At 46.1% G+C, this 18,064-nt stretch overlaps 1 protein-coding gene across 1 annotated transcript in view; it reads right to left on the bottom strand.

The window, feature by feature from the left end:
* Positions 1-919: 919 nt before the first annotated feature.
* CHDH (choline dehydrogenase) overlaps positions 920-18,064 on the bottom strand; it is a 33,401-nt gene continuing 16,256 nt past the window's right edge. Inside the window, exons 2-8 of the mRNA XM_090284011.1 lie at positions 7,838-8,596; positions 7,236-7,387; positions 6,480-6,609; positions 5,348-5,482; positions 3,990-4,132; positions 3,469-3,571; positions 920-2,720 (exon numbers count right to left, since the gene is read on the bottom strand). Of these exons, the coding sequence (XP_090140137.1) occupies positions 2,302-2,720; positions 3,469-3,571; positions 3,990-4,132; positions 5,348-5,482; positions 6,480-6,609; positions 7,236-7,387; positions 7,838-8,596 (1,841 nt within the window). The 3' untranslated portion in view covers positions 920-2,301. The remainder of the gene's footprint in view (positions 2,721-3,468; positions 3,572-3,989; positions 4,133-5,347; positions 5,483-6,479; positions 6,610-7,235; positions 7,388-7,837; positions 8,597-18,064) is intronic.

Raw genomic sequence — 18,064 nt, 5'->3', positions numbered from 1 at the left:
TCAGAGCCTGACCACTAGGCACATACACAGCTTTCTGTTGTGCTTTTTAAACCACCTTTTGTCAAGTACAGTCTTTCACATTTTAGGTACTGCAGGCTTTTGCTCGGGGGTTTAAAATGACAAAGTCTGTCCGATCCCTCCAGAGGCTGAATGCTGGCCTGGTCTCTGTGCATGCAGTCTACCTGTGGCTCCTCCTCCCCAACTCCAGTCAGCACTTCCGTCCCTCTCTGGCGTCATCAGAAAAGCCCTGTCTTTCTGAGGTGGCAGTGGGACCTCGTGGCAGTGGGACTTGCAGACAGCCCAGTGGTTGTGACGTGGGCCACTGCTCACCCTGCCCAGACAGCCACAGCGCTCGACCGTTGGCCTCAGGGGCAGGGTTTGCTTCAAGTCAGAGCTTTCCGTCCAGGGTCTGAACCCAGACAGCAGTTTTCCACTCTGACTTCTGTGGGTTCTGATACGTGACACTCCCAGTCTTCTCTTTGAAACATTTCTGTGTGTGGCTAAACCGTGCAATTGTGAAAACAAGGCCCTGTAAACAAGAGTGGGAAAGGGGCCAGGATGGAAGCAAGCTGCACAGGGACATGTTATTTTGCCTGACTTACAATACAGCCACAGCAGCAAATCAGCCACTGCCTCAAAGACTGGGACTGCCACAGAACACGGAGACGGCAGAGCTGAATGGCTGTGTCAGCCGCCATGCCTGCCCCAGAGAAGGCTGGTATAGTGAGTCACCTGGGACACCCCCCCCCCCCCCCGCCACCTTGTTACTTCTCGGCCCTCAGAGCAGTGGGGCAGACGCCTGCCCTCCTCCGCTGTGCCCTTGCCCCTGCAGATGGCCCGAAGGCCCAGCAGTGGTGGCCGTGGACCATGGCAGTGGCGCACCTCTCGAAGAGAAGTAAATCTCTTGGCAGATTTATAATTTTCTTTCTTGGTTCTCTCTTGGATCAGAAAATTAAGGAGGATACAGGTAAGCTTTAAAGGAAGAAGAGGTGGTGGTTTTCTCCCGCCTTTCTAGAAGGCCTTATAAGTTACGGCTGTTGGGCCTCCACACTACCTGGAATGTCCTGTGTCTCTCCCTTTATTCTGGGCCCAGCACGTTTCCATGTAGCAATTTTTTGTTCCCTGCCATAAGGTGGTGGCTTTGAATAGCTTAAAAATCAAATCAAAATGCATTTAGTTTTCATTACCTTGTAAGAGCCATCTGGATAAGGCATTTCAGTTCAAAAACAAACTACTGGGTTACATTATTGAATTATAAGAAGTTTGAAGAACTGTTAAATGCTACTTGTATCTGGTTTTCTCACCGCCCCCCCCACCCCCAAATCTTTGACAATTTTTCTATTGCATTTTTACAGGATCAGTTGGCATAGTTTTACATGACTGCCTTTTCTGTCAGTCCTGGTTCCGTTCTGGTCTGCTCCCATGGACATCTGCAGAATAAAAATTAGCCAGCCTTGTCCCCCCAGGCTGAGGGGGAAGTGTCTTCTTGGGCTAGCTGCTTTGGTGTGGAGCAATGGTCTGGAATGTGAGGTTTGCTCTGGGTTCCAAGGTTCCTTTTAAAATGGGAAATCGTGAAACCTATAGTTGTTAAGAGTCATTCCAAACTCTTCTCTCCTTGAACAAGGTCCAGAAATCCTCTCGTCAGGCTGGTAGTGTTTAGTGAGAACCAGAGCGTCAGGCAGGTGGGCTGCGGGCCACTCAGAGTGCCCCCTGGGGCACCGCTCCTGCCCTCACTCTGGGAGTGGGAGCAGGAGGCAGGAGAGGGAGGAGAGGCCTGTGTGTCACTGCAGGCAGCTCTCCCCCTGAACAAGGACACGCGGGAGGCTTAGGCACACGTCCCGGCTGCATTTTTTAACTAGGGTGTGACTCCTGGCCTGGGCTATAGCTTGCAGCCTGAGGTGGAGGGTGCCCTCTTAAAGAAGGCAGCACCCAGCCTCTGTGCATAGCACCCTGCTCTTTGAGGCGCCTGCCTTCAGAGGGAGGCCTTAGGAGAGAACCACTTCCCTCAGTCCACACAGGACCGAGGAAGGCACCAGGACTCTGGGTTGGAGAGCGCTGCGGAATAACACGAGACCCTGGTAGGAGTTTGCCGCCCTCCCCAGGCCTTGCCTTCCCCAAAGAGCCCACAGGAAAATGCGAGGGAAAAGGAACCTGGCTCACAGACCAGTACGGGTCTCATTTCTTAAGAAATTATCCAGTTCTCTGTCATTGAATCCTAACCTTGCAGAGAGTTTCAGGGAAGAGCACTTGGGCTGTGCTGGCCTCTCGGCTCATCAAGGGGTTGCTCAGGCAGTGATTGCCTCAACGCTGGCTGGCCAGGGTCCTGGGTTTGTACACAGGGACATCCTTGTCCCAGAGGGCAGGCCGCCCCCGAATGATGTCAGCTGCCTTCTCTGCGATCATGATTGTGGGGGCATTCAGGTTGCCGCTGACCACACTGGGCATGATGGAGGCATCAACCACCCTGAGGTTTTCCACCCCGATCACTCTGGTCTGTGGATCCACCACGGCCGTGGGATCGGAGGGCTGGCCCATCTTGCAGGTGCACGAGGGGTGGTATGCGCTGTCTGCTTTCGCCCGCACAAAGGCGTCGATCTCTTTATCTGACTGGACGTGGCTTCCAGGTTGGAGCTCTTCCCCCCGGTATGGTGCCAGGGCTTCCTGGGCAAAAATTTCTCTGGTCAGCTTCACACATCTACGGAAGTCGTCAATATCGGTTTCTGTCGAACAGAAGAAACAGGTGAGACTCCTCTTACCATACTGGTCTTGCTGGAAGATTCTAGGCATGGAGAGGCCCAGTGAGCACCTGAGGGGAAACCATTCAGTACACGGAGGTCCAAGCCACCAGGCTGCTTATCATCTATCCACAGGCGGTTACAATGCAACCAAGCAGAGTCCCATGAAGCCCAACAGAGATGATCCCAGATGGACACAGATTGCCTCAGGGGACCCAGGTTTAAATCAGGGATCTGAATTTTCTTATCTGTAAATTAGGAATAAGAATACATGCCTTGCCTCAGCCACAGTGTGGCTGCGAGTGCCCTGCAAGCTTTTACTGGGCAAGACCTACCTGATGGGGCATGCTTATTTTTGATGCCCACAAAGAGGCAGGCTCAGGAATATAACTTGGCTTTTAAAGGATGCTCACAGTAACAGCAGGAAAAATGCTCCGTGAGCTATGCGTACACAGCCAGGTTGCCTTGAACTTCCTGGTAGATTGTTTTGAAAATGGCATATCTCTCCTACTGTGTAAAATGATACCCCAGGGTTACTTCAAGTGACCCAGAGCACTACAGAGCAGCGTGTGCAAGTTCACAGCCTAGAATGGTGGGGTGGAGGGAGGACAGAGAGTGACTTGTATCTCAGATAATGTGGTTCAGGGACAAACATGAACCCATAATGGCTGTCATTCCATCAATCCCCCAGCAAGCCCAGGCCTGGGAGATACAAAGGTGTCTGGAGAATTACCTGTTGACAAGTAGTTGGGCTGCAGCACAGGGTGGTCCTGGGGGTTGGCACTTCTCAGTTTGAGCCAGCCCACACTCGTGCCCCGCATGGTCCCCACATGCACCTAGATGAATCCAGAGGGAGCAGTCACTTCCATCGGCCCCCCACCCAACTCAGCTTAGAGAGGTTCCGGTTTTCCTGTAGGTGGGGCTCTATATCCAAAGTCAATTAAAAGCAGATAAATTTTAGCATTTGCCTGCATCCTACCTCTCCCCACCTTCCACAGTGATTAAAAACCACCTTGATGAAGCACTCCTGTCTCGATACCTGATTGTCCAAAACTTTCAGGAGCTGGCATTCCCTGGGCAGAGTTGGGGTGGGTGGTCAATTTCCAGTGCCCAGTACCTAGAGCATCTGGGTGTGGGCCTCCCCTTCCCACGCAGCGCGCAGCCTGCCTGTCCCGGCTCAGATACTCTGCACAGGCCCCTGCACTCCCCACCCGAAGGCCCGGCAGAGTGGGGGAGGTAAGAAGATGTGTGCACCTGGTAAGCCTCCTGCTGGGTGGGGACACGTCCGTGGTCAATCACTTGGGATGGCAGGAAGTGGAACTGGATGTCTGGGTGGGGGACCCCAGGCTGGCTCCGGATGAACCCACCTGTTTCCAGATGGGCAGTGGCTCCATCCCCTGAGGACAGAAGAGGAGTAGGGCGGGGCACAGCAGGTGGGCCGGCCTCACCTGGGACCACAGCCTTTAGTTTCAGCTACATGTCGAGGGTCTTCAGCTTTGCCTCTCCCCCAACTCCACCATCAAGACCGGACTGTGAGGCCTGATGTCCCACAGGTGTCCCTCAGCTGGCCCAGCATGTACTCTTTGTGAGCCTCCCCGCGTGACCATTCCTTTCACACAAGGCCAAAGGCAGAAACTTGAGCTGTCTCTGCCACCTCCCTCTCCCTCATCGCCCACTGCACAGCGCATCAGAAAATCTCCCCAACTTCAGTTCCAAAAGCCGCTGGAATCCATCCATGTGGCACTGCCACCCACCCCCCTGCCTCGGCCCAAGCCCAGATCACCTCTTAAGTGGTGGCTCCAGTGACCTCCCTCTGTGCCTCCTGCAGTGCCCCCTTCATGCACAGCCTCATGACCAGGCCCTCTCCCCTCCAACCTCCTGCTCCTGCTTCTCCCACGTGCTGCCCGCTCCCTGGTCCAACTAATTCAATGTCTAGTCCAGGGGCCTTTGCACACATTTTTCCTGCCTTTCAGATCCACTACCACTGTGCTCTAATTTAATCAGCAACCTGATCTTTCCTTCACTGTACTTAAAATTGAGCATGTTTACCTGGTTCTTCCCATCATCCCCATGACCATGTAAACTGCCCAAGGATACCTGCCTTTCTGGCACTTCTCACCCCTCTAGCACTCAGCACATAGTAGGTATGCAAGAAATACCTACTGAGTGAATGATAAGCTTTCAAAATATCATTTCCTGGCCAAACTCACTGAGACTCGGAAAACAAATGGGAGATGCTAAGAAATGGATGCTGATTCTACAGCCCAGCACCAAGTGCCTTTCTCCTGGCTCCTTAGACACCTCATGGTGTGCAGCGCAAGGCCACCCCCCCCCCCCCACTGTCTGCAAGGAAGAGTGGCACCTAGCCCTTGAGGAGTCTCACCTGGGTCAGGCCCTGTGCTATGCACTCTGGACCTCACAGCAGCTCAAGAGGTAGGAACTGTGTACCCCATTTTGCAGATGGGGAAGCTGAGGCTCCCAGAGCTGAGGTAAATGGCAGAGCTCAGCTTCAAACCAGCAATCTGGGGCCAGAGCCCTTGCTCGGCACCTCAGGAAGGAGACTGTGCTGCCCGAAGACCATCTCTGCCAAGGTCATGGATGAGCATACCCACCTGTGAACTTCCAGAGCCACTCCAGACCAATGCGGACCTTCCTCAGGGGCTTCTGTGCTGTGTGGAGGGTGATGGGATGGGTGCATGCCTGCTGGATGTATATCTCCAGGTGGTCTTGCAGGTTCTGGCCAACTCCTAAAACAGAGAGTGGTGAGGAAAAATGGCTACCAAGGGGGACTTAGCTGGCCTCTCAACATCCCCATGCTTTTGAAAACTCTTCCCGTATCCACTGATCTGCCAAGCTCAGTCCCCAGGTCACAGCTTGGAGGTCAACTCCCGGGGACACCCTTCTGCACTCCCCACCAAGTCCAGCCCTCTTAGATGTTGCCAAAGCCACCGGCCTTTGTCATTGACTCTCAGGGAAGCCCCTGTAACCATCCAGGTGGCTTCCTGCCAAGCAGTGCCCTCCCTGAGGGCAGGGTGCACGTGTGCAACAGATACTGCTCAGTAAGCTGTCATGAAATGGCTGGCCACCCCTGTCCCCTCACCCCTGGCCTGGGGAAGGAGGGACGCAGCCCTTTCAGGCTGTGCAGACCCTGCTTGAGCGCATCCAAGTTTAAGGGGACCCTGTCCAGGTCAGTCATGGACCAGCACTTTCACAGACCTCTTACGATGAAGCCTTAATGCGAAAAGACCCAGGCTTCTGTGAACTTAGCTTATAAGAGACAGCAAAAGGGACAGGCCCCAAGGGCATCAGAGACACTTTATAAAATAAATTTCAGGCCTGGAGAACTGTCTTGACATGAAAAGGATACTCAGGAGCACTGAGTTGGGATTTTTAACATCAGAGCAATTGGTGAAAGGCCAGGACCCCTCTCACCATACCACTGCTCTCGTGACTTGCCAGGCCTGGCATGGTGGGCTTGGTCGGCACATGTGCCCTGCTGGAGGGGCACCACCTCTCAGTGGGGTAGGATGGCCAGGGAAGGGGAGTAGAAAACAACACAAAGACTTGGGGTTCCTGGTGCGGGGGGAGAAGTGTCCTGTGAGGCATGAGGGGCCTCATGCTCACGAAAGAAATGTGTCAGTGCTGAGGAGCACCGACTCCTGTCCTCTCTCTGCTAATAAAATACAATAAACCGTTCTTACTTAGTGGAGACCCCCTCTGGGAGCAGTGGAGAAGGGAACTCACCTGGAAGGTGGTGCACCAAGGGGATGCCCAGTTTCTTGAGGTCGTCTGCATTGCCGACGCCCGAGAGCATGAGCAGCTGCGGTGAGTTGATGGCACCTCCGCTCAGAATCACCTCCTTGCTGGCATACGCCTGGAAGAGGCAGAGGGCCGAGGCGGTCACACTTCCCTTCCCCAAAAGGAAGGCAGAACCCTGAGGACGTGGCCTTGGGTGACATACCCAATGGGAAGAGGATGCTCAGGGTGCTACGTGAAAGCTGCCCATGCCTTCAGCTATGATGTGCAATCATAAATAAAGCATGGTTCATACTCTGAAATATTCTGCAACAGACAGGTAGTAATGATGGTCTTAAAAGCAGGACTGCAGAACTTGAATGAGAAACTGCACTCAGTTGAGCCGGTTTCAGTAAAGCAAGCAGTGACCAGACCTTCAAAGGGGATGCAGAACAATCCTGACACGCTGCTAAGCAGAGACAGCACAGTGCAGAAACGTGGAGTATGATCACAGTAAAACCTATAAACTTCTGAAAAGCTGTGGACGGTCCTGGGGGCAGCTCTGGGGCGGCGAGTGGCAGACAGAGGCTCCCAGGGCACAACAGGCTCTTTGCAGGTGGCTACACTGGGGGTTCCTCACCTCTTCGGGCCACGGCCACCAGCTGCTCACTCCTCATCACAGGGCTGGGGGGACAAACACATGACTACTGTCCACTCCCTTCCTGCCATCTGAACTGCCCAGGCCAGGGGCGGGTAATGGCTCACCCTGTGGTTCTGGCCGTTCTTGACGTACTCCACACCCACTGCACGGGTGCCTTCAAACAGCACCCTGCTCACAAACGTCCGGGCCTCGGCTGTGAGGTTGGGGCGGCTCAGTGCTGGGTGCAGGTACGCACAGGCTGTGCTCCAGCGCTTGCCTGCGGAACAGAGAAGGGTTTCCGGCACAGCCCCTGCCCTTTCCCTGGCACCCACACACTTGCATAGACTCATCCAAAAAGGGAATTTGTCCTTCCCCTGACCCTGTGGGCTCTGCCTTCCAAGTAAGGCTGAGAACAAAAGATCCCGTACACCTGAAATCTGCATCTACCTGGGGCCCCCTGAATGGTCTGTGCCCCGGTTTCCCCATCTGCAAGTGTCAAGAGGACTTGGGGCTCTTGGGCCAGAGAGATGACTCTCCATTATCCACACACTCAGGGGTCAGAGACCCAGAGAATGTCCAAAGTGTCAGTATCCCCACATCATTTCTCATTGACTGGGGTTGTATTTTGTGGCCTGTAGGGGGCGCAGTATGGATGGGGCTGTTATAGTAACTTTTTCTTTTCTTAAAGGAATTACCAGGGAGATGGGGGATGGGCACCTTTTACTACCTTTGTGGATGGTCATGTCCATCCAGCCGAAGCCTTCTTGCTGGAAGCCGTTCATGTCCTCAGTGAGGGGGTAGCCGGCCTGCTGTGCTGCCTCCAAGAACGCCCGGTGCAGCGGGTGGTTGGTCTTGCCCCGCGACACATGCAGCGGGCCTTCGCCACCACGGTACCTGTTGGCACCCAGCTCATGGCACTGCGCCCTGCGGAAGTAGGGCAGGCAGTGTGCATAGTCCCAGTCCGTGGCACCCTGTTGGTGCCAGCGGTCGTAGTCCTCGGCATGCCCGCGGATGTAGACCATGGCGTTGAGGGATGAGGAGCCTCCCCACACCCGACCGCGTGGCCAGTATAGCACACGGCCATCCAGGCCTGCCTGCGGCTCGGTGTGGTAGTACCAGTTGAACTTGTTGTCACACAGGTTGGCTACGAGAGCCGCGGGCATGTGGATCTTCCACGAGAGCCGCTTGCTCCCTGCATATGTGTCCTTGGGCCCAGCTTCCAGCAGCAGCACATGCTTATCAGGGTCCTCGGTGAGCCGACTGGCCAACACACAGCCCGCGGAGCCTGCACCCACCACCACATGACTGTATTCATTCCCACTTCTGGAGGCCACATTGGCCAGAGCACGGACACCCGAGAGCCACTGCTGCCCCTGGCCTCCCCAGGGGCTCAGGTGCCCTCGCCTCCAGCCTTGCAGGACACACCACATGGTTCCAGCCCAAATCTTCTTTTGTCCACGGAGGGGAATGTGGTGGTTCACTTTTCCTAAAACAGAAAAAGAGGCCTTAAATATTTTAACTCAGCGTGCACATGCAGAATCAGCCCAAAGCTGGGGCAGCCCCTGGCGTGGCAGTAGTCATCCGCAGGCTCACCAAGTAGTCTACCCAGGGCTGGCTGGAACAGGCCTGGCTAGCAGGTCCCTGTCCTGGGAACCTAGGAGGCAGAAGCAGAGGTACAAGCAGTTTTATCAGTACTCCAAGATCTGTGCTAGGGCTGGGGTACAGGAGAGAGGTCTCTCCCCAAACTTGGAGAGTCCCCAAAAAGGCTTCTCTGTGATATCTGTGCATGACCTTGTAGGCTGGGCAGGAGTCTCTCTGCTGGAAAGTGGGGGAGGGAAGGGCTTTCCAGGCTCACACTCATTCCTCTTCCATTGAAGACACTTGCTGAGCCCCTGCCATGTGCCAGGCACCATTTCATCACTAGAACAAGACATCTGCCCTCAAAGTGGATGGTCTAAGGCCTGGGAGACAGATAAGACTTAAAATAATTGATGGAAGGTCAGGATAAGAGGCCAAGACTATAGAGTTCAAAGCCTTTGACATGAGGGCCATGGCCTACATTAGAGGGCCTTTCAGCAGGGGTAGGGTCAGAGCTGCAATCGTCAATGATCACTCTATAGAGTACTAAAGTACCAACAAAGAAATACCAGTAGCTTTTGCATGGCTGTTTCCCAACGATGTTCAAATCAATACCAATATGCTCAGTACACAGAGGTGGGAAAAAAACAGGGTACTGTATACCATCAAGAACTCCCTGACACAAGAACATCTGAGAAAGCTCCACTCACGAGGCTAAGGCACAAAAGGCCTGCCCAAGACTAGAGCTGCAAGAAGAGAACTGAGAAACCTCAAACAAACAAACAAAGAAACAAACCCTGATAAACTCTCCTGCCCCCTCCACGAGCCTGCACCAGGTAACAGCAGCAGCCTACCCCTGGAGGTAGGCTAAGAGGTAGGAGTGCAGAGAAAGATTCCCACTCCTCACTGCCCTCATTCATGCAGGCACAGAAGAAAGAGGTACCAAGGCCTCCTGAAAGCTAAGTCTGAAGCAGGAACACTGAGAAGAACCTTCCAGCATTCCAGGCCCCATACTAGCCCAAGGTGGCAGCAGCTCAACTTTCCACTAGGTTAACTCCACACTCCACACTAATGACCTAATAGGATAAAAGGTATGCCCTTTACAAGGCATAAATACTCAGTTACCTCAGTCCCTACTATCTTGTTACACATAAGGTCCAGCATTCAATAAAAAATGAAGACACACAAAGGTAAAAAAATGACTCATTATCAAGAGATAAAATTGTTTACAGACCCACACCATGGGATGGTCTAGCCAGATGTTACAACTATCAAACACAGATTTTAATCAAATTAAACATTTTAAAAGATTTAGTTGAAAAGGTAGACATGTTGAACAGATAGGCAATTTCAGCAATAAATTGTAAACTATAAAACAAAAGGATGAATAGGAATGCTAAAAATAAAACCCACATTATTGCAGATGAATAATTTGGATATAGCAAAGAAAAAATCCCCGGAAATTCGGTAATCAGAAATTATGAAATTAGAAATATGAAGAGAATTAAGAGTGAAGGAGGAAAGAAGAGAGAATGGAACAACTGAGAGCTATGAGATAGTATCAAACTATCTCAAGTATACCTAATTGGAGTCCCAGGAGGAGAGGGGTAAAGTGAAAAAGGGAGAGGGGGAGAGACAAGGGGCAGGAAAAATAGAAGAGAGAGAACGGGAGAGAAGGACAGAGAGAACGGGAGAGAAAAGATAGTTGAAGAGATAATTGTGGAGACTTTTCCAAAATCAATGCAAGACAAACCACCACAGACTCAAGAAGCTTAGAGCATTCAAAGAAGAATTATTACAAAAGATCCCAAGTAGCCACAGCAATCTTGAGAAGAACAAAGTTGGAGGTATCATGTTACCTGATATCAAACTATACTATAAGACCATAGTAATCAACAGACATACAGCTCAACGGAACAGAATATAGAGCCCAGGAAGAAATGCACACGTGTATGGTAAGTTAATAATGACAAAGAAGGCAAAAACATACAATGGGGTAGACAGTCTATTCAATAGATGGTGCTGGGAAAACTGGACAGCAGCATGCAAAAACATGAAACTAGACCTGCTTCTTACACCATATACAAGAAAAATGCAAAATGGATTAAAGACTTAAATATAAGACTCAAAATCTTAAAACTCCTAGAGAAAATATAGGCAATAAAATTTCTGATGTTTCTCTTATTTTTTCTGACATGTCTCCTCAGGCAAGGGAAACAGAAGAAAAAAAAAAGTGAGACTACATCAAACTAAACAGTTTCTGCACAGCAAAGGAAATCATCAACAAAACAAAAAGACAACCCACTGAGTGGGAAAACAAATTTGCCAATGATACATCTGATAAGGGATTAATGTGAAAACTTATAAATAACTCATACAACTCAACAGCAAAAAAAAAAAAATTCCATTTAAAAAATGGGCAAAGGACCTGAATAGACACTTCTCCAAGGAGGATATACTGGTGGCCAGTAAACATGAAAAGATGCTCAGCATCACTAATCATCAGAGAGATGCAAATTAAAACCATAATGACTTATCATCTCATACCTGTCAGAATGGCTATCATCAATAAATCAACAACAAATGTTTCAGAGGATGTGGGGAAAAAATACCCTCATGCACTGCTGTTGGGATTGAAGATTGGTGCAGCCACTATGGAAAACAGTATGGAAGTTCCTCAAAAAAATAAAAATAAAACTTTAAATGACCCTACAATTCAACATCTGGGTATATATCTGAAGAAACCCAAAACACTAAATTGAAAGAACATTGTACCCCTATGATCATTACAGCATTATATACAATAGCCAAGATATGGAAGCAACACAGTACCCATCAATAGATGAGTAGATAAGAGTTGTGGTACATATATACAATAGAATATTACTTGGCCATTTAAAAGAAGGAAATCTTACCATCGGCAATAGCATGGATGGACCTAGAGGGTGTGAAGCTAAGTGAGATAAGTCAGAGAGAGAGAGACAAATACCATATGATTTCACTTTTATGTGAAATCTCTAGAAAATATAAATTAATAAATAGAAACAGACTCATGGATACAGAGAATAGACTGATGGTTGCCAGAGGAGAGGGGGGTTAGAGGACTGAGTGAAAAAGGTGAGGGGTTTGAGACGTACAGATTGGTAGTTACCAAACAGTCATGAGGATGTGAAGTACAGCACAGGAAATATAGTCATTAATATTGTAATATCTGTGTATGGTACCAGGTGGGTACTTGAAATATCAGGGGAACACTTTATAAAGTACATGATTGTCTAGCCCCTATGCTGTACACCTGAAACTAATACAAAATAATGGCAGATAAACTAAAAAGAGATGGGACAAATAAAGAACAAGTAACAAAATGGTAGATTTAAATTCAGTCATATCGCTAACTGCACTAAGTGTAAATAGTCTACTTCAATTAAACCGCAGAGATTGTCAAATGTGACTTTTAAGAAAGCAAGACTCAACTATATGCTGAGTACACACACACACAAAAAAAAACCACTTTAAAAATAAAGACACAAATAATAAGTAAATGGAAAAAAAGATACACCATATAAGCACTACACAAATAAGAGTTAAAGTGACAATATTAACTCTAAACTTCAGTACAAAGAACATTACCAGGGTTGAGAAGACATTTGAAAATGATAAAGGGGTTGTCCTGGCTGGTGTGGCTCAGTGAACTAAGCGCCAGCCTGCAAACAAAAGGGTCACAGGTTTGATTCCCAGTCAGGGCATGTGCCTGGGTTGCAGGCCTGGTCCCTGGTTGGGGGTGTGCAAGAGGCAACCACACATTGATGTTTCTCTTCCACTCTTTCTCCCTCCCTTCCCCTCTATAAACAAATAAAATCTTTAAAAAAGGGAAAAAATGCTGTTTAAAATAATAAATAAAATGCTTATATTAGAAAAGTCAGATCTCAAATTGATAATCTATACTTTCACCTTTAAATAATATGAAATTAATAAATCTCTTCCCAAAGAAGAGAACATAGATAACACAGATTACATTAAGAATAGTAAAGTATATGGAGAAAGCAAGAACCTATATGCATGACCCATGGACATGACCTAAAGGAGGGGGGATTGCTGGAGGGAATAGGGGTACCCAACAGAGGGGGGCAAAGGGGAAAAGTTGGGACAACTATAATAGCATAATCAAAAAAAATACTTAAAAAAATATCAACATCAGCAATGACAGACAAGATATTATAAATTCTATAGTATAATAATATGATGACAATTTTACCCCAATAAATTTGAAAATTAATATGGATACATTTTTTGAAGAATAGATTATTAAAGCTCATTGAAGAAAAACTATATAACCTAAATAGCTGTATACATCTATTAAAGAAATTACATTCATAATTTAAATTCTTTCCAGAAGGAAAACTCTAAGCTTCATTGGTAAAATCTAACAAAACACTCACGATGTAATAATACCAACTCCATAGAAAACAGAAAAGTAGAGAACACTCCCCAACTTGTTTTATAAATCCAGCATTATCATTTTAGCAAACCAAAGAGATCACAAGAAAAAGAAACTACAGGCTAATATCCATCATGAACAAAAATGCAAAATTCTTTAATTAATTAATTTATTTTATTGATTAATTGATTTGAGAGAGAGAGGGGAAAGAGAGGGGAGAGAGAAAGAGAAACATCACTTTGTTGCTCCACTTACTTATGCATCCATCGGCTGCCCTGACTGAGCTCAAACTCACAACCTTGGTGCATGGGGACAACATTCTAAGCAACTAAGCTACCCAGCCAGGGCGCAAAAATTTTTGAGTTTTAGCAAATCATGTCCAGCAACATACAAAAAGAATACATTATAACCAACTAGAGTTTATCCTGGAAATGAAAGGTTGGTGTGCTATGTGACAATCAATCATTGTATTTCATCACATAAACAATCCAAAAAAGAAAAACTATATGATTGTCTTCATTAATGCAGAAATCATTTGGTGATACTCAAAATCCTTAAAATCTCTGTATTATTAAGGAATGGAAGAGAATTTCCTGATAAAGGGCATCTATGAAATACCTACAGCTAACTTTGTACTAAACAGTGAAAGATCAGAAGTATTCCTCCTGAGATCAGGAACAAGGCAAGAATGTTCCCTCTCGCCACTTTTATTCAACATTATATGAAGAGTCTAACCAGGGATTTAAGTTTGTTTAATTAATTAATTAAAATAAAAATCATACAGATTGGAAAAAAAGAATTATAAATGCCCTTATTTGTAGACATGATTATCTACATAGAAATTCCAAAGAAATTCTTTTAAAAAGTTATGGGAATTAATAAATAAATTTAGCAAGGTCATAAGATACAAGTTAAACACAGAGAAATCAACTGTATTCTTACATACTATTAATGAACAACTGAACACTTACATATAAATAAATGTAGTAAAGAGTCTGAGTCCATTTTTGATGTTTGACCATTGACAGCTTTTAAACCCCATTCCTCCCTCTTGTTCCAAATTGGGGAGGTGGGGGGAGCCCTGGCATTCCTGCCCTTGCTGTCAGTGGGGAAGTTTAAATCATGTAAATCAAAACCTATACAGGAGAATGGTCACCTTGGTCCCATTCTTCAACCATAATAAAAATCAGAGCTACTTTCCCCTACCTTCACTCAAGGTACTCTGGACCATCTTGGGTACCTCCCCTGCTCTCCTCAGGAAGGCCCATTATGTGAGTAATAAACCTTCACATAGCCTCTTAGTATATGCATGGTGTCATCAGCCTAAACATTTAAATATATTATGAGTGGTGGTGGGGTTGATCCTACCCTCTGTGGGGCAACCACAAAACAAAACAATACCAATTTCAAAAGCATCAGGAAATATGAAACAGAAGTAAATTTAACAAAATATGTGCAAGACCTGTACACTGAAACTATAAACGTGGTTGATAGAATTTAAGATGAACTAAATAGATACTGTGAACAGGAAGACCTAATATTGTTATGATGTCAATATTCCCTGAAATTGATTTATAGATTTGATGCAGTGCCAACCAAATCTAAGCAGGATTCTTTTTGTAGACTTCAAAATGTATATGGACATACAAAGGATATAGAAAAAGTTATAGTGCAGTCAAGCAAAGAAACCCGACACAACAGTGAAAATGAAGGAACCATAGCACTTACATCAAAGTATATTAAAAATATAAAAAGCAATTTACAGGTTGGTATCACCTGAATGAGACCTTTGTATAAACAAATAATGTTTTAAAACATGCAATTCATATATGTACCCAACTTCAGAGCCCCAAAATATATGAAGCAAACACTGACAGATTTAAAAGGAGAAATAGACAGTTCTTCTGTAATCAATGGAGACTTCTATACTCAAATTTCAATAATGGATAGAATAACCAGAGAAGATCAATAAGGAAATACAAAGCTTGAATAATACTACAATCCAATTGTATCCTAGAGACATATAAAAAAACACTCTATCCAACAACAGCAAAATACACATTTTTTTTCTCAAGTGCACATGAACATCCTCTAGGACATACTGGACGTTAGGTGACAAAACAAATATCAATAAGTTTTAAAAGATTGAAACCATATAATATATCATTTCCGATGATAATGGAATGAAAACAGAAATCAATATCAGAAGGAAAACTGGAAAATTCACAAATATGTAGAAATTAACATACTCTTAAACAACCAATATATCAAAGACAAAATCACAAAGGGAATTAGAAAATACGTTGAGACAAATGAAAATGAAGATGCAACGTAGCAAAACTTAGGAGATGCAGCCAAAGCAGTGCTAAGAGGGAAACAGTGGTAAATGCACACATTAAAAAAATCTCATGGTGGCGGCAGCAGCGGCAGGCCCGCAAAAAGCGCAGTCACGCGTTTTAAAAAGTCAGAAGGGACACCTAGGGAGCATTCCCAGCTCTTCACCAGACCACACAGCTCACTGTCCCAGCACTGGGGAAAATAAAGCCTCATTGCTTCTGACTGTGCAGACCAGTGGGGGTTGGGGCAGAGGCAGAAACTGCCAGTCTTAGCAGAGTCCATTTGTTTAAAGGACCCCCACAGTCCTAGAATGTCTGCAGACCGACTCACTCTGGGAACGACTCCAGGGCAGCAGCGAGAAGGGCGCCAATCCAGTGCAGAAATGGGAGACGTGCCTGGAAAAGGGGTGAGTACTGGGCAGGTGGCATTGTTTCCTCTCGGGCCCCTCCCCCACATACATCACCACAACGTGGTGAAACAGGTTGCCCTGTACTGATGAGTCCCTAAGGCTCTGCTCCTTACAAAGTAACAGGAGAGACAGCTTTACCTGGGACGTGGAGGCAAACAAACACAGGAGCCTGTCAGAATGAGGAGACAGAGAAGTATGGCTGAAAAGGGGAAACGGATCAAGGTTCCAGTGGGAAAACTAAGCGACAAGGAGATAGCCAAACTAACAGATGAGGAGACAGACAACCTAACAGATGCAAAATTCAAAACACTGGTGATAAAGATGCTCACAGGCTTGACAGATATGATTGAGTATGGCAAACGTATAAGAGAAGAAGTGAAGGCTATGCTAAGTGAAATGAAAGAAAATCCACACAAAACCAATGGTGAAGGGAAGGAAACTGGGGCTCAAATCAATGATTTGGAACATAAGGAAGAAAAAAAGTCAACCAGTGCAGAATGAGGAAGCAAGAATTTAAAAATATGAGGAAAACTTCCCAAATTTTGCGAAGGAGATGGACATACAGGTCTGGGAAGCATGGAGGGTCCTGGGCGAGCTGGACCCAGAGGGGACCACACCAGGATGCATCATGATTGAGATGCCAAAGGTGAAAGATAAAGACAGAGTCCTGGGGGCAGCAAGAGAGAGGCGGAGAGTTGCCTACAGGGGGGAGCCTATGGGACTATCAGCTGATTTCTCAGAGGACACTTCGCAGGCAGGAAGGGACTGGCAAGCAGTTTTCAATGTGATGAAAAGAAACCTACAACCAAGATTACTCTATCCAGGAAAGCTATCATTTGGAATGGAAGGGCAGATGAAGTGCTTCCCAGACAAGGTAAAGCTAAGAGTTCATCATCACCAAGCCATTATTATATGAAATGTCAAAGGGACTTACTTAAGAAAAAGAAGATCAAAGCTATGAACACTAAAATGACAAGAAACACAACTATCAACAACTGAATCTAAAAAATAAAAATAAAAGCCAACTAAGTAAACCAGAATAGGAACAGAATCATAGGTATGTGTATCATTTGGAGGGTTATCAGCTGGGAAGGAGGAGGGAGAGAAATGGGGAAATGGTGCAGGGACTAGGAAGCATAATCAGTTGGTACAAGCAGACAGGGGGATGTTAAGAATAACATAGGAAAGGGTGAAGCCAAAGAACTTATATGCATGACCCATGGACATGAACTAAGGGGGGTGGGATTGCTAGAGGGAGGGGGGATACTCAGTGGAGGGGAGCAAAGGAGAAAAAATTGGGACTACTGTAACAACATAATCAATAAAATATACTTTAAAAATGTAAAAAAAAAAAAAAAAGTCTCAAACAATAACCCAACTTTACATCTTAAGAAAGTAGAAAAAGAAGAGCAAAGTAAACCCAAAGCTAGCAGAAGAAAGGAAGTACTGTAATAAAGATTAGAGCAGTGAAAAATAAAATTAAGAACAGAAGAACAATAGAGAAAGGGTGAAGGGGTGGAGGGATTGAGCAAAAGGGAAAAAGGACTCGTGGACGTGGACAACAGTGTGGTGACTGCTGGGGGGAAGGGGGTATAAGGGGACTAAATGGTAATGGAAAAAATATAATAAAGATTAAATTTTAAAAATTAACATGATTATAATTTAAAAATCAAGCCAAAAACTGGTTCTTAAAAAAAGTGACAAATATTTAGGTAGACCGAAAAAAAGAGAAGACCCAAATTAGTAAATCAGAAATAAAAGGAGAAACATCAATATTGATTTTATAGAAATGAAAAGGATTATAAGAAAGTACTATAAACAATTTGTACCAACAAGTTGGATAACCTAGATGAAGTGAGCAAATTTCCAGAAATACACTATCTACTAAACCAAATCATGGAGAAATAGAAAATATAAATAAATCAATAACTAGTAAGGACATAGAATCAGTAATCAAAAACCTCCCAACAAATAAGCACCCTGAACAAGATGGCCTGACTCATGAATTCTCCCAAACTTTAAAAGAATTAACATCAATCCTTCTCCACTTCCTCGCAAAAATTGAAGATGAGGAAAAATTTCCTAACTTATTATATGTGACCAGTTTTACCCAGATACCAAAGTCAGACAAGACACTATCAAGAAAACTACAGACCAATATCTCTTACAATCTTGATGCAAAATTTCATCAG

Source organism: Furipterus horrens, unplaced genomic scaffold (genome assembly GCF_987537825.1).
Source record: "Furipterus horrens unplaced genomic scaffold, mFurHor1.1.pri manual_scaffold_7, whole genome shotgun sequence".
In the NCBI taxonomy this organism is placed as follows: Eukaryota; Metazoa; Chordata; class Mammalia; order Chiroptera; family Furipteridae; genus Furipterus; species Furipterus horrens.
The sequence above is the reverse complement of the archived record's forward strand: the minus strand, read 5'-3'. Positions and strand labels throughout refer to the sequence as shown.